At 40.6% G+C, this 24,194-nt stretch overlaps 2 protein-coding genes across 8 annotated transcripts in view; one reads left to right on the top strand and one right to left on the bottom strand.

The window, feature by feature from the left end:
- cbl (Cbl proto-oncogene) overlaps nt 1-13,812 on the top strand; it is a 33,340-nt gene extending 19,528 nt beyond the window's left edge. For both annotated transcript variants that reach the window (XM_085370648.1, XM_085370647.1), the window contains 13 exons: nt 1,411-1,567; nt 3,844-3,965; nt 5,636-5,773; nt 6,475-6,562; nt 7,061-7,192; nt 7,376-7,594; nt 8,364-8,495; nt 9,083-9,499; nt 9,906-9,994; nt 10,200-10,397; nt 10,484-10,572; nt 10,928-11,167; nt 12,457-13,812. In XM_085370648.1, the coding sequence (XP_085226774.1) occupies nt 1,411-1,567; nt 3,844-3,965; nt 5,636-5,773; nt 6,475-6,562; nt 7,061-7,192; nt 7,376-7,594; nt 8,364-8,495; nt 9,083-9,499; nt 9,906-9,994; nt 10,200-10,397; nt 10,484-10,572; nt 10,928-11,167; nt 12,457-12,746 (2,311 nt within the window). In that variant the 3' untranslated portion in view covers nt 12,747-13,812. The remainder of the gene's footprint in view (nt 1-1,410; nt 1,568-3,843; nt 3,966-5,635; nt 5,774-6,474; nt 6,563-7,060; nt 7,193-7,375; nt 7,595-8,363; nt 8,496-9,082; nt 9,500-9,905; nt 9,995-10,199; nt 10,398-10,483; nt 10,573-10,927; nt 11,168-12,456) is intronic.
- Nucleotides 13,813-17,527: 3,715 nt separating this feature from the next.
- The window catches only part of mcamb (melanoma cell adhesion molecule b), a 44,258-nt gene continuing 37,591 nt past the window's right edge, over nt 17,528-24,194 (bottom strand). For 2 of the 6 annotated variants that reach the window (XM_085370725.1, XM_085370720.1), the window contains 4 exons: nt 23,459-23,497; nt 21,876-21,911; nt 21,362-21,485; nt 19,024-19,147 (listed from right to left, as the gene is read on the bottom strand). In XM_085370725.1, the coding sequence (XP_085226851.1) occupies nt 19,024-19,147; nt 21,362-21,485; nt 21,876-21,911; nt 23,459-23,497 (323 nt within the window). Of the gene's footprint in view, nt 18,922-19,023; nt 19,148-21,361; nt 21,486-21,875; nt 21,912-23,458; nt 23,498-24,194 lie in introns of those variants that run through there. The other 4 variants (XM_085370722.1, XM_085370723.1, XM_085370721.1 and 1 more) reach the window with 3 other exon arrangements.

Below are 24,194 nucleotides of genomic sequence, written 5' to 3'. Positions count from 1 at the left end.
ATCAGTGGACATCCCAGCAAATTCAGGAGAAAACAAACTCAAACGACTACAGAGCTCTATCTCAGACTCAATAGTCCGGCTGTCAAGCACGGTGATGGAGGGACGATAATTTGGGCTTATTTTGCAGCTACAGGACCCAGATGCCTTGTAGTTACCGAGCTCACCACGAACTCATTTGTGTATCAAAGTATTCTAGAATCATATGTGAGGTTGCGCAGCAGGGTAATGATCACAACAAGCACAGCAGCAAATCAAGGTGTTGTAATGGCCCAGTCAAATTCAAGACATCAGGTTGATTGAAATGCTGTGGTGGGACCTTAAGAGAGCTGTGAATTCATAAATACCCACAAACCTCAGTGTGCTGAGGCGACGGAAAGAAGAGCAGGCCAATTCCTCTGCAGCAATGTGAGAGAAAAAATAAGATTACCGTAATTGTCGGGCTATAAGCCGCTACTTTTTGCACAAGCTTTGAACCCTGCGGCTTTTAGTCAGGTGCAGCTAATGTATGTACAAAACAGGATTTTCCCCTGATTTTAGCTTATGCGGCTAATATTCAGGTGCGCTTTGTAGTCCGGGAAATACGGTACTTCCAATTATTGGTGCTAAAGGTGGTTCTACAAGTTGTTCAATCATGGGGTATTTTCCGTTTTTCACAGGATTGCTGAGGAAAAGGGTCTTTTTTTTTTTTTCTTTCCCCTCTCACATGACTCTGTGGAACATCTGAGAGGAGAAGGTTTTGCCTTCTTTCACAGAAATCAGACAATGAATATCTTCCCTGGGACAAATGTTGGTCCAGTGACTAAAGAACACTAATGTCTTTTTGTGGTTTATTCACATGCAACTATGGACACAACTAATGTTCTGTGCGCACATTTTGGTTAATCAGTCACTATATACACAGACAAGTCAGATACCAAGGGGATGTAATCATCCTAGGGAACAATCGTTAGTGTGTATGCGTAATTATTCCCTAAAAGAAAAGGGATTCATAAATATTGCAAAGTTGAGTATATTGAAAATGTTGGTCAAAGGACTGAAATTCAGTTCACATCAGGTTTATATTTATGTCCAGTACAAAGATGACTTGAATATAATAGCATTTCCTCTTTATCAGATGTTAATCACTGTAGGTTTTACACACAGGCTATTCATGGCTGCATTTCGAGGTATGTGTTGCGTGTTAGATACAGACATACCAACCATAACCTGTAAAATGCTCTTGTGAAATGCTACATGCATTTCACAAGTTAAAACCAAAACTCTTATTGCACCTTTACCTTCATTGTGCAAGACAGCATGCTGGTAGCCTACATTTAAGAATCATTATTTATGAGCTTTGAATTCTTGATGCTTTATTACACTTTTTTTGAGGGGATGTCATCATCCAATGTGTGTTTTTGTGTGTTACAGAACCATTGTGCCTTGGAAGGTATTCCGTCAGTCTCTCCATGAGTTTCATCCCATCAGCTCTGGGCTGGAGGCTATGGCCCTAAAGTCCACCATAGATCTAACCTGCAATGACTACATCTCCGTCTTTGAGTTTGACATATTCACCAGGCTATTTCAGGTAGATATCACACAGATGCACACTGCATCTTTCTCTTTGTTTTATAGTGGTCTCCTGAGCTAATGAAAGCAGAAATGTGCAAAGGAAGAGAGAGACAGAGAAGACCAAGATGGAGAGTAATTCCTAGGGGTTTGTTAGCCTTGGTCTAGGAAACGGATTTCATTTAAGCAGAACATAATGAACTTAAACTAATCAGCCGCATCTTTTTTTCCAGCTAACTCTATCAACTTATTAGCAGGATGTCTGTTGACGTATATACACCATCAGACAGCACTGACAATGAAAGTTTCCTCCTTCTCTGCCCAGCCAGTACACAAGGATATGTTCGGGAATTATTTTTCACTCTTTAATAGGCATCTGTTGTTGCATCATGTGGCCTAGATAAGTCCGTTTGTGCTAGAGAGCGACACTGCGATCTTTCTCAAAGAGTCATTAAATGTGCTTCCCTGAGGTATTTTATTACTTCCAGAAAAGTAATAAGTAGCAAGGTTGAAAGTAGAATAGTAGAAGTAGAATTTCTTTGACATGAAATCTTTGAGAGGTTAAGAAATTAAACTTTTATTTTGCTATCCCCTAAATTAACTGTGTGTTTTATAGCTCATATTACTGGTTGTCTACTTGCATCCTGTGTCAGAGGTAAAGGGCTAAATACAACCCACAATTTATATTTCACAATCATGAAGCAGCGCATTTGTTTCTGTGCCATTTTGTCATATACTTCTGGTGTGCAAGTGCTGCAAATTTCTCTAAGTATAGAATGAGGACAGATTAAAAAAAAAAAAAAAAAAAGAGCAAAGGATATTGGGAAGGGGAGCACAAAGGCTGCATTTATCTACCTTCTTCAGGGCTTATCTGTATTTTGTAGTACAAGTTCTTTGCATCAGTATTGCAATTAAAACTGTATCGAATGAGAACCACTGATCTCTCGAGTGAACCACAATTTCTTGTATGCAACAGCTAATGTTTATTCCTCAGTGACATCACCCCTACTTATGTGTATGTTACTGACAGGCTTAATGAAGCCTAAACAGATTACAGACATTTCCTATGGCACTCCCTCTTACAAAAACGTCCTCCTCTAAATGTCCTCAAACGCAGAAGAGGAAGTGAGCCTGTGGCCATTTTAAGCTTTAGTCCTTGATATGCAGCAGACTGTTATTTTTATTTATTTATTTTTTTATATTGCTTTAAAAGCCCTCTCAGATATCTCATCTCTCTTCATGCAATATCTTTAGGCTGAATTATGATTTGATTATAAATAGGCACATAAGAAAACATGCATTCTTAGTGCAGTTAGGTGAAAACGGAGTGGTTTAGGATGAGTTGCCCTTCAAATGTCGTTAAGATGTACCTGAAAAGTAATTGTACAGTTGCTGGATATAACCTTACTCATCAGACTTTATTGCACTTATTTAGTGCAGTCTGTTAGGGGGAAAAAATACTAAAGCCTACAACAGACATGTGATAAAATATATTCCAGAAAAGAGTCCAGAGGAGACAGTTTTGACTTGTCACTTCCTGTGTTAAGTGCTGCTTACTGCAGAGCCAAATGGGCGGCGCTGGACCACGTCCAGCTCCCCCTCTCTGTGATTAAGGTTAGATTGAGGGTGGAGCTGGAGCTGGACTAGGCAACTGGCAGTGTTAGGTTTTCATTTGGGCAACTATTGTGATGCTGAAAGAGGACTGGATGGGTCTCATTAACATGTTTGCATCTCCTCAATTTTGCAGCTCACGTTAAGTGTCATATGTGTTAATTCTGCTTCCTTTCACACATCAGACAGACTAACGATAGCAATTGCAGAACCACCTACTCACCACAGCATGCATTCAGTGAGTGTGCTGTGGAGTAGCATGATTTTTTTTTTTTTTCCTCCCTGTTCTTCTTCATGTTAAATTTTTACTAGTTATTGTGAGCATTTCTGGATGTGGGTCAAGTCGCCTTTAAAGAAAGAAACATGAGCTCCTATAAACCAGGCTTTTTTTTCTCTCTCTCTTTTTTTTGAATGTACATTATGGAAAGCAGTCTACTAAAGTCTAGGAGTCTTCATTCTGTGATCCAGGTGGTGCCAAATGAGTTGCTTTGCTTAAAATACCTTTTTGCGCAGATTGATCCCGGTCATTGTACATCACAATGAGGTTTGCCGAACAGTTGTTTAAACCTTGAATATCACCAGTGATGCAATATATTTCACTCTTGCTGTGCTCATTCTGTTACTGCCATGTACATTCACACATCAGATGACTCACTTTCTCTGTGTGTGTGTATGTGTGTGTAGCCTTGGTCATCCCTGCTGCGGAACTGGAACAGCTTGGCAGTTACTCACCCGGGGTACATGGCCTTCCTCACCTACGATGAGGTCAAAGCTCGGCTTCAAAAGTTCATTCACAAGCCTGGCAGGTGAGATATCATGATACCAGACATCCACACCAGACTTCGTGAAATATTCATCAACACTGAATGTCTAACATGGTTCATAAAGCATTAGCTATATCAGACATAGATAGATAATTGTATAGGAACTTAATCGAGCATCACCATTTCTTTTTACCAGTACCACCTTGTAGTTGCTTGGTAACTTTACAGTCTGTTGTAATCTATAGATTACTTGGACATATTGCACAATTTGGTGAAAAATGCTGGGTGCAAAAGCAGAATATGCAACACGGGGCCAAAACAAAAAGCCTTGTTTTGCTGTTCATGCAGCCCTACACAGAACACATATTCACTGCACTGCACTGTGCAGTGCAGTGAATACATAAAGCATAACTGCCCATTTGTAAATGCAGTTCATACCCAAAATGTTTCTACCATTACGGTGACCTTTCATTGCATGTATTTTTACAGTTTAGTTTTCTATCAACATATATTTTAGCACTGAGCAACATGATTCTGTACATTATTAGACACACGTCTCACACATCAAATCATCACTCTGGCAACTGGATAGTTGCACCCAGGTCCTATTTTTGTCCCTGGTAGAGGACAGAGAGGGCACAGTTTTAACCTTAATGCCAGATTCACTCACAATTAATGCAAAAGTTTGTGTGTTCATGTGTCTTAGTTTGTGTGTGAGGAACCCAGGGCAGCATGGCACTGGTACCTTGCATCAATGGCCTGATTGTATGCTGAAAGCTGATGTCACTTTTCAGGCCTGGCCCGTGTAGGGCCACGTTGACATTGGAGCAGTAGTTACTGGTTGATGTGAGTGCAGCGTTTTTGACGCTCTAAATTACTGTGCCCCATTAAGAGAATGATGTTGGTACTATGGCTACAACAGTTCTGTGCTAAACATCGAGGCTGTGACCAACACTTAGTCTTGCCAATTTTTAAGCCTATTTATTCCTTCCTCTTTTCTTTCATTTCTGTATACAAATTGGTCAGCTTGTGCAGTTAACTAGAGAAGTGCATATTGGGGGGAGTGGTCCATCTCTTATCTCTTCAGTTTTGTTCTTGCCTTTCTACTGTCCATCCCACGGCACAAACGGCTATTTTTATCTGATATAACATGCTGTGCATTCACCTCCAGTTCCACAACAGTGTCATTCTTATGAACCAGTATTAGTCCAGTTGCAGTTGATGTTAGTTATTGATCTTTTATTTTGATAAGCAGTGATGGGTTTTGTGTCTCTGTCATTCCTACAATCAGTTCTGTCCCAGTTGTCTTCTTTAGCAACGTCGAATGGTAACTACGGCAATGGTGTAAACGCAGCTGCTTTAATGTTTCTATAATGTGTTATATACACGGAATGTAATGTGTGTGTCTGTGATGTGTATCCCATGATCTAGTATATATTTATGTACATATGTGTTCAGTATTGTAATGAAAATGCAAATTAGAAAAAAGTAGCTGATTTTGCCACATTCTGTTATGCATGTTTATTATGCAGCCTGCATATTTTCATTTGGATTGTGCTTACTTGGAAGGTATTTCTTGTGCACATTTTGCAGACACTGCTGCCCTTTTACTACATTTCATCTCATTGTATTTTATTACTTTTTTCAGAGTTAAATCTGACCATTTAACACCATTCAAGCTCTTCTTATTTAAAATTTTCCTCTCTTCTCAGTTACATCTTCCGACTGAGCTGCACAAGACTGGGCCAGTGGGCTATTGGCTACGTGACTGCAGATGGAAATATACTCCAGACCATTCCCCATAATAAACCCCTCTTCCAGGCTCTCATTGATGGTTTCAGGGAAGGATTGTAAGTCAACTGGCATTTTGTGAGCCTCACTTAAAATCATGTCATTTTCTTGCAGCTTTCCATCCAGAGCTCTGAGCTTCTGTTTTTTTGTCTTTGTCACTGGTTCAGTCTTGATTCCCTTGATTCGATGTAATTTTTACTTGCAGAGCGCCTCTTTTTCTCTCGTTCTCCTGTTCTGTCCTTTCTTCCTACAAAGCTTGCACAGTTTTGTGTGTGAGATTTGCTCTAAGCCAATTCAGACATATCATTTTACATGTTCCCATCATTCCAGTGTTCTAACCACAATAGAGTTGTTGATTTAGCTGACTGGCGTAAAACTCATCTTTTTAAGCCAGCGCTGATTCCTTTGTTTAATAACAGCTATAGTTGGTCTGTTCCACCGTGTAATCAAATGGTGATTTCAAGTGGGAAATCTTGAAAACTTTTCAAAGCTTATAAACCGCCTCTATCTTCGAAACATTTATCAAATGGTAATTACAGAGTCTGACTCATTTAGAAAACACTCACGTATTGTACATGCACAAACTCGTAGCGAATGAATGGACTGAACAGATGTTTTCATTACTGCAGCCTGTTAGGTATACATGCCACATAATTGCAGTAACTAATAATGATCATTACTTCTAAATTAACATACCTGCCAAAATACCCAGGGATACTTTATATAGATTTACTAATTTGTTGTGTCTCTACATCTGCAGCTATTTATTCCCTGATGGCCGGACTCAAAATCCTGACCTGACAGGACTGTGCGAGCCTTCGCCTCAAGACCATATCAAAGTCACCCAGGTCAGAGCAGCCTTCTTCTAAGACCCTTGAAAACCCTGTGTTTTTTCGTGAGCTTTTTATTTTATTGCAGTGTTAAAATGGTTTGTTACGTTTGGATGACTAAACAAAGGATTTAAACAATTTATACATCTGTTAATAAGATTGGTTAGATGGGATCCAGTACTGATCACACTCTTACAGCAGTGCATCCAGTGGGAGTCCTAAAGAATTTTGAGTATTATCAACATCTTTATTCATAACTTTGTTTTAAATACTGTAGAAGATCTTTTCAGACTCATACATGTTCTCAGAATTTTGTAAGTACAATGAACAGACTCATTTTGCAGCCACTGGACTGAAACTCAAACTACACCCCCACAACTACCTATTGCTCTAGATCCTTCCAGGCTTTTTTTTTTTTTCTCTTCTCCTTTTTTTTTTTCTTTCAAAAGGATCTCAGGTGCTGTTGTTCCTGTGTGATGTTACCGTCTTGTCATGTTTTTTTTTTTCTCCCCGCAGGAACAATACGAGCTGTACTGTGAGATGGGCTCCACTTTCCAGCTTTGTAAGATCTGTGCCGAGAACGACAAGGATGTGAAGATTGAGCCCTGTGGTCATCTCATGTGCACTTCCTGTCTCACTGCCTGGCAGGTACAAGAGTGGGTGTATGCAAGGGGGTTTGTGTGGGTTGTTCATGTGTCATAACTCAAACCTGTTGAGAAGTGAACTGTCTGTTGAAGTGCTCTTTTATTCAGACATGTCAGACACAAAAAGAAAAAACCCTTTTCTCATCTCTGCATGCTCTAACCATCTGCCTTTTGGCCTGTGTTGCAGGAGTCAGAAGGTCAGGGAACAGGATGTCCCTTTTGTCGCTGTGAGATTAAGGGTACGGAGCCGATAGTTGTGGATCCTTTTGACCCAAAGGACAACAGCGGAGGGTCTTCCAAGAGCACATTTGGGGCTGAGGGTGCACCCTCACCCAGCTACGACGACGATGATGATGACAGACTTGAAGACCCTCATCTAATAATGAGCAAACTTGCCTGCACAAAGGTAAGACGGTGACAGGAGTCGGACTTGACTAAAAAAAAAGTTACTTCACTCAAAGTTTCCAGTCGTGGCACTGGGTGAGCTATTCTGGTCTTTTTCTATTCATAAAACGTTGAGGCACTTAACACCCAGAGTGCACCTCACAGGTTCCTGCTGTCCTCTTATCTCCTGCTTTTCTGAGAGACCCTGTGCAGATGAAACGCTCCCTGCCCTGGCCTTTTCACTTCTTGTGAGCTTCAAGCTCACATCTCCTATCTAAAGTCTTTCATCTCCATCTTTCATGGCACCAAGGTAGCAGCTTTTTGTGCCTCTTTGTATTTGATATGTGGGGAATTCTCCTGTCTTACATCTTTTATGTACCTCTGAGAAACTCTGTGTGCATTAATCTGTTTATAGAGCAGGCGAATACCTGAGATCATACACACTTTGATGTGGTCCCGGGAATTTCTTTGGCTTTGATTGCTGGCCTGACCTCTTTGACCATTTACTCTATATTTACTCATTTCTTGTGCGTACTTCTTTGTTTCATCTGTGTTGAAACAAGATACGTTTGAGGAACTGCAGAAAAAATAAAGCTCTAATATTGAACAGTGCTGTAAAGTAACCTTATAAGGTTATGAGAGTTTTCAGTTGGCCTGATGTTATTGCAGAGATATGAGAGGAGATTTGTGATATTTGCAAAATGAGAAGTGGCATTTGGACTCCGTCTGATTGTGTTTGAATAATGCTGATCAGATGAAATCTGTGTTTGGCTCTTTTGTGCGTCATCCAGGTGGAGCGTCCCCCATCACCTATGTCTGGGACTCCTCAGTCCTCTCTTCCCCCAGTGCCTCCCAGACTAGACCTATTACCGCACAGACCTCCCAACCCCCCTGGTGCCTCCAGCCCTGGAGTCAGCAGTAAGGTAACTAAATGTACACAAGAAGGGATTGTAAAAACTTACAAGTCTAATATTGATGTCCAGTCTATGTACAGTAGAGTGTGTCATGCCTTAGTGGGTGCCTAATCCTAATCTACTCAACATTTGTGGTGGGTTCAGAGTCAGAGCAGGTAAGAAGGGGGAGGGGGGAAAAGCCTAAGATTGAAAAATAGACTAGCTATGCGCTCGGAAGAACCTACGCGTAATGCTCCTTCATACAGGTAAGGAATTTAAAAATGGCGGTCACAATCATCAGGGCATTTTATGTTCAGATTTCCTTCTCTGGGAAACTGCCATATTTCCACATTTTTATTATCTTTTAAATGTAGATAAAATGAAACTGCAGATGAAAAGCTTGATTATTCTGCACATGATAAACAGCATCTTTGCTTGGTGTTGTTCATCTAAGTTGCATGTATTGTTGGAAATGATGACTAATGCATAAACAGTGTCTTTCTTGCTAAATGGATTACTTCCAGCACTGAAGATAACAGCACAGAGCTTTCTTTGGTTTCACATTAATATCGCATGTAGTCTAATTGAGATCCCTCCTCCTTGGTTTTTCCCTCCAGGCACCATCTCATCACAAAGACAAGCCTCTTCCCCTTCCCCCAGCACTGCGTGATCTCCCCCCTCCCCCTCCTCCAGACCGTCCCCACACAGCCGGGGCAGCCCCTGATGGACGGCTTCAGAGGCGGCCCTTGCCCAGCACACCCGGGGAGCCCCCTCGCGATAAACTCCCTCCTACACCCCCAAACCGACCCCTGTCTGACTGGACCTCCAGGCCGGTTCCCAAGGCTCCCACCTCCTCTTCGTCATCCTCTTCGGTATCCTCTTCGTCCACCCAGTTCCCCTGTCTGGGCGGGGACCTCCGAGCAGGTGTCAGGGAACTCTCCAACAGGCACTCCCTCCCCTTGGCACTGCCCTCCGCCATGGACGCTCGCTCAGACTCCCAGAACAACAGCTCCCTCAGTCTGGACCACCAGCTGGTCAGAGCAACCACAAAACACAGCACATTCAACTGCCCTTTGATTCATTTGCTGGCACACATATCACTAAAGTTATTACTAACTTTCCAAACAAAACTGAAATTATTGAGAATACTGTTTATATGGATTCCAGTAAATTGTTATCTGTCACAAAAACAGTGACAATGACATTAAGGTTGGCTTTTTACTTTTTGGACAAGCAGGCCTAGTCTTTTTGAGAGTTTAAAGTCTTTGGTTCCACTGTATTCTGATACATAGTCTTCTACTTTACTACTGGCATGTCTGTGCAGGTCTAAATCCTAAGAGCTGCCTTTAATGTGTTTAATTTATTTATGATTCTTAGTTTTAACTACAAAAATATTTGTCTTTAGTGTTTCTAAGATGCCATCTTTTGTTTCCTTTTCAGAATTTTTCCACGGGAGTTGGTCAAGATTACGACAACCCCAGAGTCAAACCTTCTGTCTCAGCCAACGCCATTTATGCACTGGCAAACAGGTACGTTTCAGTGCTGCTGAAAGCATCTCAGTGGAGTGGATCTTGTCTTTCCTGAATCACTGACATGCTCTTTGCTTACTTGCAATCCACAAAGCTGTACAAATTACCTTGTTTGAAGTTGATTTATACTCAGTACCTTTTTTAAGGATCATTTTACATAATATAAATGGTGCTTAATAAATAATATTCTTGGATCTGACTGCAGAGCGTCCCCAGCTACAGCCAGGCCAGCAGGAGGAGATGAAGGACATGACAGTGATGATGAGTACATGATCCCCTCTTCTCGGCCCGTTCTGCCCCCCATCCCGACTCCACTCATGGGGGAGACCCCACCAATCCCAAGACCCCCACAGCCCGTGTCAGCAGTCCCGACACAGACCCAGGCCTCTGCACTGAACACACGGTACTCAGGCCTTTCTATTACTCTCTCGCAGCACATAAGAAAAATAAACTGTCACTATTGATTTATTTTTGCTTTTGGCCTTGCAGGCTGATTCTGGACGATGTACCTCATTCACTCCAAATGTATGAAGCCATGTTCAACGCCCAGCCCAGGTCACAACAAGCGAGAGATTCAGGTATTTGTGACCCACTAATCTCAGCTGGGCTTTGTGGGGCGGGGCCGTGTGCAGTGTTCAGGGCAATTCTCTTTCACGTAATACTTTGAATATGCAAAAATCTTACGTTTTAATCAGACAAGCCTCATCTGGATTTTCTGAAGTTTTATTTATTTGCTAAAACAACCACTGCACATCCTGGGAATAAACACCTCTGTATTGACATAAATGTGACTTATACTTCTGACTGCACTTGTGAGTTATCTGAAACTGTTTTAGACAATGTTAACCTGTTTAATTTCATCTGGTTAAGGTCTCAAGCATGTATTAAACTTTTAATCTCTCTGTTTGATGTCATATTCTGATTTCCTTTCAGACTATTCAGATTTGCCCCCTCAACCAGTGAGTAACGGTCCCAGAGACCATGAGGCTGACGACGGGGAAGAGGAGGAGAACGGCTACGACTTCCCAAAACCCCGACTGCCTTTGCCTCCCGCCCGACGGACCCTTTCAGAAATGGGGGGGTCTTTGTCTTCATCTTCTTCATCCTCCTCATTATGCGCTGCAGCAGCTTTCAATCGTCTTTCTCTAGATGCGGATGCTGGAGCGACAGCGCGTAAGTTTAACAGTTTATTGATTTAAAAAAGTGTTTTTTTTGTTTTGTTTTTTTCTCTTTACTATGATTTCGGTTCTTTATCAATAAACATACCCATGCTTGCCACAGCTGATTTTAATGTTGTATTTCTACTTGCATTTCATCTGTTATTCAGCTTATCCTGCTTAAAAATGGACTTCTACTAAGTGCTTTGACATTTTAAATGTTTTAAAAGTTTTTTACGTCTGGGACAGCAGCTGCAGGGAAACTGCCTGTCTCTTAAAATCACTTGTATATAGCAATTTTATAACTACAGCCTTCACGTCCTTTCTGGCTCAAAATCAGCAAAAACTGCTGATGAATCAATAACTCGACGTCCAAAAGTTCTTTGACCAGATCACAGCCTGAAAAGTCAGCTAAAGCATTTTGCTTCCTGGTCTGGGGCCAAACATAATGCAGATTTTCCAGAAGCTCTCTGGAGTTAATATTAGACTCAGCTCTGGACTTTGATTGTCATGGATTGATTTCTTTTACTGCACATCATCTGCATTTGTGGGTGCGTGCAGATTCAAAGAAAAGTAAAGACCAGTAATTACAGAGAGCTGTTTCGTTACATTAGTGACCTTAAAATAGTTTTTTTTTTTTTTTTTAAATCCAAAGCGATGTCCTCAGAATGGTGGAAACAACCTGATGTGGGATGACCTGCTGTGTCATCAGAAACCCGTAGTGACCACACAGACGTCTTCCTCCAAAGACTGCGAGGAGCTAACACAGCAGTACTTGCCTCAGCAGACACAACACGGTGTGAAGAAAGAAGTTAAAGCAGAGAGTAGATAAAGGGAGCAGTGTTTTAGATGACTTAGGAGAGACTCCATGTTAGAAGCACCACCTCTGAGTTTAAGTGTTCAGGTGGTTGCTGATGAGACTGTGTTCATTATGTCCTGGCCTCTGTTGTGACTTGACATTTACTGCTGGAGGATGATTGCAGTGTCTGATTGTTCCCATCTTCAGTCCTCATGTCTAAGGATCAATGAGTGCTCACACAGTCTGATTAACTCTGAGATTCGAGCTTATGACTGGTTTATTGAAAGCCACTACACTGGAAAGGACATCAAATGTGTGTTAAGATAAAAAGTTCATAGCTTACCTCAGTGATCAAGATCCTTTGTTCCACATTATTTTCACATTATTTCCAGTAGTTTTATTTTCTGTCTTTGACCCACACTGGCTGTTATGTTTAAAACTAGTTTATGTTGGTTGTCATTCCACCAAAGCCAGACCCTTTGATTTCACTCTTCCCATTTCCTCAGCCTTCCCAGATCCAATGGAGGCACCAGAGAGACCTCCAAAGCCCCTTCCCAGACGAATCAATTCCGAGCGCCGGGCCAGCCCAGTCCCCCCCACTCCGCTCGGCGGCGGGGCAACAGGAGGAGAAGCCAACCCACAAATCAGTAGCGAGATCGAGCACCTAATGAGTCAGGGATACACTCAGCACGACATCCAGAAAGCACTGATGATTGCACAGAACAATATCGAGATGGCCAAGAACATCCTGCGCGAATTTGTCTCCATTCCCTCTACCGCGCACATTCTCACATAGCACATCCTCCCGCCTCTCTCCTGTTTGCTCTCTTTTGCCTAGCTTGGCCCAGCCTGGTTTGGTTTAGGCTGGCATAGACCAGCCCGAAACCCAAAGCCACTGCCTGCAGCACTAGCTCCAGTGCTGGCTGACACCCTACGCCCCTGTGGATTTTTAACTGGCTGTTACTCCAGCAAGCTCGCAGTGTCTCGGGACTCTCGCCCTGCACTCCACACGCTTTCACAGTGTCTGGCCTTCTTTGAACTGCTGCAGCCGGCCTCTTAGTTTTCAACAACATCTCCGCAGGACTCATCCCGTGCGGAGCAACGACAAATAATGGAACGCCGTATAATTGCAAGGCTTCTGTAGGAATGTCGGAGAGATGGATTCTTATCCTTTCATTTTGAAGCCTCTTGCTGAAAATGTAACCAACACCTCACAAAGAAAACTAAAATGTATGTCTATATGAAAATTTAATATATGAGTAAATATATATTAAATGTGTGTAATATATACAGTACGTGCATATATAGTATGTGAAAATGATCGCAGCTTTGAGGGTCACGGTTGGTACAGGCGAAAAAAGCGCAGATGGGACCAGGTTAAAGAGTCGGTTGGGGGATTTCTGTAACTGGGTGAGGACGAGTCGGGGTGTCTTCCTCACCCAGGTTTGTTGGTCAGCAGCAGTTTGGGGGGGGGAAAGAAAAAGAAAAAAAAAAAAAAACATGCCGCAGAGCTTCTTCATTTGGAATTCAGTCTGTTATGGCCTTCGATTAACTGTTGCTTTGGTACTTTTTTTGTTTTAGAAACTGCTTGTTTTGTCATGTTGTTGTTTTTTGTTTTTTTCAAAGTAGCATGAAGATGGTTTCAGGTCTTGTGTGTGTGTGTGTGTGTCAGTGTCAGTCAGACCTACACCTCATGGCCTGCTCTTAACACGAACCCCTGTTCCTGTACATCATGAATGTGGAATTACACTCGGTGTACTCAAGACTCGTGCTCTGTAAACGTACTACTGCTCGAACTTGTGTGTCAGGGCCCAGTGTAGCTGTAGAGCCTGGCAGTGAGATTAGAGGACGTACTAATGTTGACGCCCCTGCAGTACCAGACAGGCTGACGCTTTTTTTTTTTTTTTTTTTTTTTTTTTTTTATCATCATCATTATTATTTTTGACTAACTTCTTAGGCTGACTGGTTCAGATTTCTATCTCCAGCTCAGTCCGGTGTTACAAAAACAACAACAAAAAAAAGTCATTGATTTTACTTTGATAATATATTATTGTAATATGATCATAAATATTGTTATTATAATTAATTCAGAAGTGCTTCACTGCTGCTACTGTTGTTAGTGCTAAACAATTAAGACTTCAATGTACAATTGTGAATATTGTGTTTAACCGTCTTTAAAGTGACAGTATCATGTGTTTCTCTAGTCTGTAATGTAGCATACTTGAAAGTACAAGCGACTTGTGAGCACACAGCTCTATCAGGTCGCAAATCTTCAGTGTTTTTCTTTTCTGTTTTTCTTAACATATATATAAATATAAAATATACTCTGTAAGTGGAATCTGTAGAGGAACAGAAATATCACAAGCAAAATGTTCTGGGAATGGAAACCAGACGTTTTGCAACAGATTCAAGCTTCTCTTTCACATCGGTTTCCTTCCTCTGTAGGAGTTCGTCCTGCTGAAAGGGAGCGACTGCCGAGGCTTTTTAATCGTAGGCTCATGGGTTTGTTGGCGCACCCCTCCAAGTCTACAGAAAATCAGTGTTTGGGCTGACTGTAAGAGCTAACTCAGGAATAATAATGTATGTCTGAACAAGTGGTGTTCACCCTGTCTGTCAAAAAAAAAAAAAAAAACCCCAGAAGAGACTCATATTGGCATAGACAGCAGCTCACCTGTCCAGCTGTCTGTTCATCCAGGTGACATGTAGCCAAAAGTTTCCGCGTAATGAAGTCACACAAGTTTTTTTAATTACTCATTTTGGTTTGTCATAAGTTGCACATTAGTGTTTTGTTTTTTTTAAGATTATTTCCAGTGTTTGCAGGTCTATAAAGACAGCAGCTTCATTTCCAGGTACTAATTACAAATGCATTATGAGGAATTCATCCAAGCAGCTTCTAGGTACACTGACTGAACCTCTCCCAGCATATGAAGAATGTTTTTTTTGGGGGGGGGGGGGGTTTCACCCACCCTGGGAGTGTGTGCATCGTGTAAGTCAGCCCTGTCTTATTCTGGGTGTCTCTGCATGTTGACTGGAAGCTTTGTGCTGTCTCGCCCTCTTTTATTTCATTTTGGGGTCTTTTTTACTCTTCCTAGTTGCCTTGAGAAACTTCTTGAATGATGTTTAATGGACAGGAAGCTCCCCTCATATCATCAATACTGTACCAGTGTGTGTTTATATATTAAGAATGGCATGTCATTGTCTTGTATTATTTACCATTGTTTTTGTTTTTGCACATTATACCAGTTTGTGCTTTGATACTGTCACTCTAAATAAAAGCAAATTGTATAGAGTTAGATATGAAAAGAGGAAGAAAATGGCTGTTATATTTCATTTTGCATTCCTGTACATGTATTTTGTTCCAAAGGATTTGTTTACTTATGTGAATAATTCAGTGAGCAGTGCCATATGTTTTTGTTTTTTAGATGTTTTTTGGAAGAGCGTTTGTTGGTATAGATGTGTACCTGTTGGTCTCCGAAGGCAAAATGATGCGGTATTGCTTGTGTTAATCTGTCCTCTATGCTTCTTCAGCCTCATCAGGCCTCAGACTCTGAGCTTGATGCTAACCAGGGGTATTTCAGTTATCTGCCAGAAGAGGGAGCTGTTGTTCCACACGGCTGCATTGCTTCTCAACAGTAAAAAGCTTTTTTTTTTTTTTTTTTTTTTTTAATTTTAAAGGTTTTTAAAGCTCATATCAATTTGGAAGTATGCACAGTGCTGTTAATAAAATGACAAGCAAAAGCCTTCAGGTGTCTCTTTCCTCTGTTTACACATATATTCATATTTAGCTTTGTATTCCTTAAAACAAAACAAAAAAAAAACTAAAACTGGGGGGGGAAGTCATTTCCCGTGTGTAGCTCCAGTCAGAGTGCACAAGCTTCAGTGATTTTCTTGACTCGGCTGCCATTTGGCAATAACTTTTTAAGGTAAAACTAAATAGAAATTTGAATTTCATCCTTTGGCTCAGGCAGGAGTGGCTGAGAAGACTCTAAACAAGTTAACAGCAAAGCAGATGAAACTGAAAAAGAGCAGTGAGTGATCAGAACTGCAGACCGATTCAGTGCTTTGGTGCCATTTTAATAGTTGATACTCTTGCATTTTCCATTGTGATGCATTTGGTAATTGCATTAAAACCCAAAATGTGATTTGGCTGCCCGACCAGTAGATCACATGACCAATCATCAAATAAAACTTCAATGTAACCTAATAAACTTGCCTACTGTTTGTAAAGGGACTGCTAAGGATAATCTGCTTATTCATGCCTGCTTTGGTGTGGATGTTAGAAGTAGGCACTTTATAGGCATCCACTGTCCATGAACTCCCCTTTTAAATTCATTCAGATACTAATCGGTGTATATTTCTTTGATAGAACCCCTTGACTTAAAAACAGAGTCGCACATTACTCATTTAATGCTGGAAATTTAATTCACGCCATGTTCAGCAGCTATATGTTTTTAGTTGTGTGCACAAATGCCACACTGTCATGTTTAGCAGACCTACTGTGCAATACCTACAACTCATATTACTAATGTTCATTAACAATAATATTTGACTATTTGCCAGTTATCTGTGAGACAACATCCAAGGAAAAAAATATATATATTTTTGGTAAAACCAGTAAAGAACAATTTCTATTTCTACCTAAAATTCACAAGGCTCATTATTTAAAGTGGACCTGTTATATTTAGTTTCTGCCTCCACATTTTTATTATTAGAGGAGAACTGAATGACTCCCTGCTCAAAATTATCCTCATTTACATCAAGTTGCACTTTGTTCATCAAGAACAAGGGTGTCGAACTCATTTTGACCAGTTAAATTTGCTCTTTCCGTCAGTGTAAAGAAGTTTATTGCACATTTAATCCACAAGAAATTTTAATATAAGAAAAGAATTGCAATTATAATAAAACATGTCCGTTATTCTACATGATTTAGCCACAATGCTCCTTTGGGCTTATATTTTATCTTAATGCTGGTATCTCAAGACTGTCCTATATTTATAAAATGGAAACATTTAGTCGATTGACAGTATGTCTGTGTACCTGAAATGATCGTTATGTGCTTCCAGTATCAATCATTCTCCAGATTGTTCTTGACAAACTTCAGTCTGGCCTGAAAGTGTAATTTGAGTTTTTCTTGGGCTGAAAACTCGCAGTGCATCGCTGTGCAGGGCTCCAGTGATGTCTTTATCTTCCTACCTCTGTCAGGCTCGTCCTGTACTCTGTGGCTCTCTTTGAATTTTTTTGATGACACTTCCCAGTGGTACCTTTTATATAACCGATTTCTTTTGTTTTTAAGCATGATATTTTCTCAAGTGACAGCTCAAACCCATCCTAATGATTTTACACTGTGTGTAAATTGGAAGGTAACCAAGTTTTAACTTGTTTTTAAAGGTTTTGACCATTACAGAGTAGAGGCACAGCAGTGATTTGTAGTATGGCTAAATAAAAAAGGTCATATTTTTATGTCAGCAGACACATTTCCAGTTATGTTCATTTAACAGTCCATTTTTATTTGGTAGAATTTCACAAAAAAAACTACAAACAATCAGATTTGTTAAATATGTTATAATGTCTTCAGTGATATTATAACACATTTTATCTTTCAGTCTTTAAAAAGGCATTATACATTGAACAGTGGTCACACGCATCAACAGCAGAAACAAAACAGAGGCTTAACTGTCTTCAAACATGATTTGCATATGCGGAGTCACAGTCAGTCCCCTCTTCTCAGTAGTGAAGTCTAGTCTAGTTACCGAAATGAAAAAGAAAGGCTCTGGTTACATTTAAATGAGGAGTGGTTGATGTTTTAAGGCATCAAGGCTGAGGGGCATTCTCATGCCTCTCTGGGACACAACAGTTTTCAACAGTGTTTCAAGTTTTGCTCGATACATGAATTTCTTCATTCGTCACACAGAAATGTCTTTTTCTTATAAAGAAGGAAACATCATGCCGTGAACCCATGTATTCACCAAACACCAATACTCTCCAAGTTTAAAATTTCAAAAGAAATGATTACAGAAGTGAAGCATGTCATGAACGTATAGAACGATGAAAGATGGTGGCTCCTTCCACAACAAAGTGCGCTGAACATTAAATATAACAATAAAAAAATGGCTTCGAATGTAGATTCTAAGGCATCGGTCGTTTATAACTGGACTGCATAACATAGTCAGATTTGTTCACCTGCCTCACAAAATGACTAGTTAATATACTTTATACTCCGCAGGTTGTGTGAAAGTTGAGTGTTAGAGGAATAGATATCAAAATAATGTGAAAGGTACGCGATTCAAATTTTTCTTTCAGAGCCAATATTTGGTGAAGCTGTGAACTGGCTGTAGAGGTGAGGCATCGCTAGAGCTACAAAAACAATTCAGTGTAAAGACAAAATAATAAAAACAAAATATCTACTTAAACTCTCCTTGCTATCTTCCTTAAAAAACACAAAACCCCACCACACTATCTTGTCTTGCTTTTTTCTCTTTTCCCCCACATTGTGTTACTTTAAATAAAGAAATATATACATAGATAATAATATGTACATTAGCTCAGCTGTTTCAGGCTGCTCTTCGGTGACTGAAGGGGCTTGAGGTGATGCTTTTTGGGGTATAAAAATAGTCCCTTGTCGGCTTTGTGCTCTAATTATTGTTCTGTGGACTATCAGCAGTACACTGTGAGGAGAACCTGCGGCATTCCTTGGGGTTGAAGGGAGATTTCTTAGTTCTGAAATGAAACTTTCCAACCTTCTTCATTAAAGCTCGAGATGCATTCCAACAGAGGAGCTGGCACGTAAAGGGCAGAAAGAGAAAAAGCCATAGCTTGGAATAACTTCATTTGTCCTGATAGTCACGATTGGAATAAAAAGCTGTGGGTGCTTGAAGGCAGCAGCGGGGCCTGAGGCTGAGAGGGGAGAACGGGAGCAGCCGTCGGTGTGTCACCTCCTCACTTTCACGCGTGCAGACGCTCATCGGTCTTTACTGCAGAGAGCAAACAATCACAAAAGAGAAAGTTTGGGTGGGGTACTGGTAAGTTTGATATTCAGTAGAAAGACTATTCGATTTAGCGAGTTCAGTTCAGGATCAGATATGTACTTGGTCATTTGGTTGTTGCTTTTCTCCGTTGACCCCAAGGAGAATCGCCTCCTCTGTGTTGTCGCTTTTCATCTCCACCACAATGTTATCTTTGCTGGACTTCCTCTTACTGCTGCAGGGTCAAGAACAAGCCATAGTTATAACTGAACCTATCTGAAGCTTTATGCATTGTACCTGCTCACATAACAGGGGGCGTCACTTCGTGTGTCCTTTAAAGCCACACAAAAAATAATAAAATGAGTATATATATGTACACATTCATCAGTAAGTGTATTGATTTTACCATGTACTCCCAGTGCTGCTGAATATTTCTGGAAATCACAACTGCACATTAAAAAAAACTTTAAACTTCATCCATTTAATGAAGGGTCTGGGACTGACAGCCACCGTGTTTTTTAAGCATTTTCTGCTTCATGTGTGTAAACATGAATGTTTGTATTACTGTAATTTTACAGCATGGCTTTGGTAGTGTTACGAAGACACAGGTTTATTACTAAAGTACTTCTGGCAGGTGTATCACTAATATCACAAAATTAAAATTATGCCTGCAACGATCGATCGAGTAATTCGAGGGATTCAATCATAGCAAAAGAAAAGCGAACTTTATAGCTGCTCCATCCACTGCTTTGTTTTACACAGAGAAAAATCTGCAGTAAACTTCATCAAGTTGATGATGATGAGATGATGAGATAGCCTTTATTTGTCAGTTGCAGGTATTTTGCCCACAACCGAGTTGTATTAAAATGTGCAGATGATCTATGTTTAAACGAACCATGTCTGATACCATGTTTAAACGAACGGCAGCCGCCCTTTTTACATGGAGGCGATACCTGCAGCAAACAGGGGTGAGTCTACACGGGGGGGAATAGGGTGTAATAGACCCATTGATTTTTTTTAAAGTCTTTCATAACATTTTTCAGACTGAAAGTGAAATAATATAAAATATTGCGTTAATATTTAAAAATATAAAACAAAAGCTTTTTTTCACAAGCCAACAGAAATGTACACGGGCCAGTAAAGGTAAATTTTTTATGCCTTAGTTTGGATTTCATACATATCTTATTTTATTGACTTCAACTGTACTTGAGATTATTTATATTTTTTGCATTTAAGAAAATGTTTTCTTTAGTAATTAAATTTAATATAGCAGGTCATCAAAGGCTTGTTTTCTTTCATATTTTTCTGACACGTTTGCATTAAAACATTGCAATTTCTAAAATGGAAACCAATGAGCAGTTCGTTTAGAAAAACCTGTGTTTTTTTATTGCTCATATTAATTATTGCTCAGAAAAGTATTTCTTATCTGACTACTGGATCAATCAATTGAATAATTGATAGATTACTCAGTTACTAAAATAATTGTTACCTACAGCCCTAAATTAAATATCACTTTTTACCAGAGAGCAACCTTTACACACTCTGGCTTTAGGAACAACACACCTCACAACTTTAACATTTAATGTTTTATGTTATTAAGTGCACTTTTGAATCAACTGTGAACACAAACTGTATCTAAAAGATGGATATAGACACCCTAGTTGTCGCCCCCTGCAGGCTATTAGAGAGAATGCAGCTTAAGGCACTTCCTGACTGGCTTCTCCTTTTAGACACTTTTATATCAAAGGGTCATCTATCATCTGTCTGCTTTCCCAGGAGTTTGTCTTTTCTTTTCATCACTTCCTTTTTCCCATGCTGTAAAACTCAATGCAGACATCATTGTTCTAGTCCAATCATCTTTCTGCCAATCAGCCTCCACTCTGCATACCTTAAATTGCCCTGCTCATCTCCCTTGTGCAATCAACCTCTTCCCCATCGCTGCCTCACACAAGTCACTCAACCTAAGCCTAGACCAGGGGTGGGCAACTCCAGGCCTCGAGGGTCGGTGTCCTGCAGGTTTTAGATATCACCCTGGGTCAACACACCTGAATCAAATTATTAGTTCATTACCAGGCCTCTGTAGAACTTCAATACATGTTGAGGAGGTAATTTAACCATTTAAATCAGCTGTATTGGATCAAGGACACATCTAAAACCTGCAGGACACTGGTCCTCAAGGCCAGGAGTTGCCCACCCCTGGTCTAGACTCTGGGGGGTTCTGCCCTAATTCCTATCACTGCTGGGATTTCATTCGGCTGTGATGGGCCATCGGAGTCTAATCACAACATAGCATAACTGAATTTTCTACATCGATGCATCATGTTCAGTTCTTTCTAATGGTCTAGAACTACAATACTGTGATACAGTCCAGCCATAAAATCACATTTTAATGTCTCCTTATGTGGACACATTGTGTGTTTATGCATGGAACTGCTGTCATTGCACTTACAAGTCTTGCTTGCCAGATCGGCCGCAGATCCTGCCCTTCTTGTACAGGAAATAGAGCACGCTTCCCAAGATAGCCAGAAGGAAGATGGCGATGATGATGATTGCGATAACAAAACCTTTGCTCTCTATTGGAGAAGAAGCACAAAACACCCACAGCTTTACTTACTGCACCCGGATTTTGGAATAGAATGACAGCAGGAGACAGGAGAGTCTGATACAGGTGGAGATACAGTTTGCAATGCGCCTAAAGAGAGTGTGGCAGTAGCATCATTCAGGTGACCCTGAAAGATAAAGAAACGAAGTGGCTGTTTATCAGGGCTGCAGGAGCAGCAGTGCTTTTACAACATGCGCAGGAAGAGGTGAAGATGATGAACAACCCAATGACGCTTTGATGTTTTGTTCATCACCAGGGAGGGTTCTCGTGAAAGCTAGGAGGCGAGAGAGCGAGAAGTGTGCTCACAGAGAAGTGGAAGGAAGGCGGTAGAGAATCTGCAACAGCAGAGTGATGTACAAACCTTTCTTGATACTTGGTGATTTGGTGGGCGTTTGAACTGAGAAAAACCAAATGAACACAGGAATCAGTGGGCATATGCACATAAATACTTCATATAATACTCAAACACAGTTTAGATCAGGGACTCGTGGCCCACTTTGATCTTAAGTGGGCTGGACCAGTGAAATGCCTCTTTCACATTTAATCTCCGAGATGTCTTACATATGCAGTTTCAACATTCAGATTTTCAATGACAAACGTTTAAATGACAAATGTTTAAAATTGCAGAGAAAGATCTGGCAGTTGATTGCCCAGTGATATGAATGGCAATGGAAGCGGTCTTTATGAATAGGAAAAGCTGTAAAACTTGAAAATACAGTTAAAAGTTCAAAAGCTCCTCCTTTCAAAGTTGTCCATTGGGCCAGATTGAAGTCTTTGCTGTGTCAGCTCTGGCCTGCGGGCTTATGGTTGACACCCCAGGTTTGTGTTGCTGATGTTCAGCAGAGTCCTGAATAAATGTTTTATTTCAGAGGATCTTATCAGTGTTTTGAATCGAAACATCAACTTTGATATGCAAACTGCGGTCAGCAGCAGAAGAGTCATTTTCCAGAGGGGCCCTGTTTAATCCCGTTTATCAACGCTTTGGGAGAAACGTGGACTCAGAGCAGTTTTCCTCTGAGGGGCTGAAAATTTCCTGGTGTGACATATAAACAGAGAGCAGACACAGAAAAACACAAAGCAGGACCCATAATGGGAGTCAGGAGACTCACTCTGAGTGCATTTAAAGCATCGGCTTTAAATGCACTCAATGATGAGAGTCACAATGATGCATGTACGTGTGTGAACCTTTCTCTTTTTATTTCCACATCATTTGCAAGCATGCCTTCATTCTCAAACTTTAAGACTACATTAAAACAAAACGTCTACATTTATAATAACCCAACACGCAGAACAGCAGTCGTGACAATAAATTAATAATTAAGACACCCTGTGACAACAACAAACCTCACTTTTAATGACCTATCTATCATACCACAGCGGTAACTAAGGCCTGCAGGTGTTTCTGAGTTTGCATCACGCCTCCTTGCTCTTATCCTTTCTTTCTGACTTACAGAAAAAAAACTGCCCCACAAGACTAAATAAAAGAAAGTCTGGAGACTCTGAATTTGCTGGTTATAAGCTTTCAATTCAATCAGTTCCATTCAGTTTTATTTATTTATTGCCAATTCACAACAACGGTCGTCTCAAGGCACTTGATTCTGCAAAGTAAAGAGCCAACAATCAGCAACAGCCACCTGCCGTGACTGGGTGTAGGCTGAACGGGAAGAATAGAGGGGAAAAAGAACGGGAGAACATAGAGAGGGTAGACAAAAGTTACAGCATGCAGCAGTGGCACATAAATGCATCAGGAGTGAAAAAAGGTGTGTGGAGAAGATCAAGCCCTATCTAAACTTTAACAAAAAGATTAATCCTAATGTGAAAATGATGGAGGGCGTCTGTCTCCTGAATCCAAACTGGGAGCTTTTTGATAAATGAACTACCTATTTCTGTCAACCAAGTTTAATTATGCATTTTGTAGCTGATTTAATTGCACGGTGGTCTTACCTGGGTCATTGACATAGTTAGTTGATGTGTTTTGTGTAACTGAAAGCAGGCAGAGGCACAGAGAGGAGGTTATTTGGGTCACTACACAGGGGCGCACATTTAACATCACAGAGGTTAACAGTGTCAAAAGGTCTGTATAGGTTCTCAGTCATCAAGGACATGCGAGCTATGAGTTCTTAAAAAGAAGGCAAATGGACTTGTGTAGCTTCACATCTCATCCAAGAGGCTTCTTCAGTTCTGAAACAACTGGCAGAGATTTAAACCCCACTGGGAATTGTCTCCTTGGAGGTTGAAATACCTGGGAAAGGATATCAAGACTGTGTGCCAATTTATTTAGAACTGAAGAAGCCTCTTGGATCAGAGTCGAAATGTCTTCCCAAACCTAAAGAAGTCCAATTGCTCTTTTTAAGCACTTAAGACATCAGTGTGAAAAAACAACAACACAGTGAGGAATATGAAAAATCACAGACAACACATTACAACACTTGGCAAAGCTCAGCATCTTTAGATCAAAGTCAAAACACACAGAGACATGGATGTGAACGGGGGGGACACGAGTAAAAGGGAAAAGTGAGGGGACTTTAATTTATACAGCAACAGTTCTTCAAGGTGGTTTATGTAGGACCCAACAGTGCTAGAGAGAAAACCTCAACATCAGAGGATTCCCCATTAGCACTCGGCAACAGTGGGAAGGAAGAACTCCTTTTTAACAGGAAAAGGTGCAAATGCAGCCAGT

Source organism: Diplotaxodon limnothrissa, linkage group LG14 (assembly GCF_057381915.1).
Source record: "Diplotaxodon limnothrissa isolate DT_005_m linkage group LG14, D_limnothrissa_male_GT1.1, whole genome shotgun sequence".
Lineage (NCBI taxonomy): Eukaryota > Metazoa > Chordata > Actinopteri > Cichliformes > Cichlidae > Diplotaxodon > Diplotaxodon limnothrissa.
The sequence above is the reverse complement of the archived record's forward strand: the minus strand, read 5'-3'. Positions and strand labels throughout refer to the sequence as shown.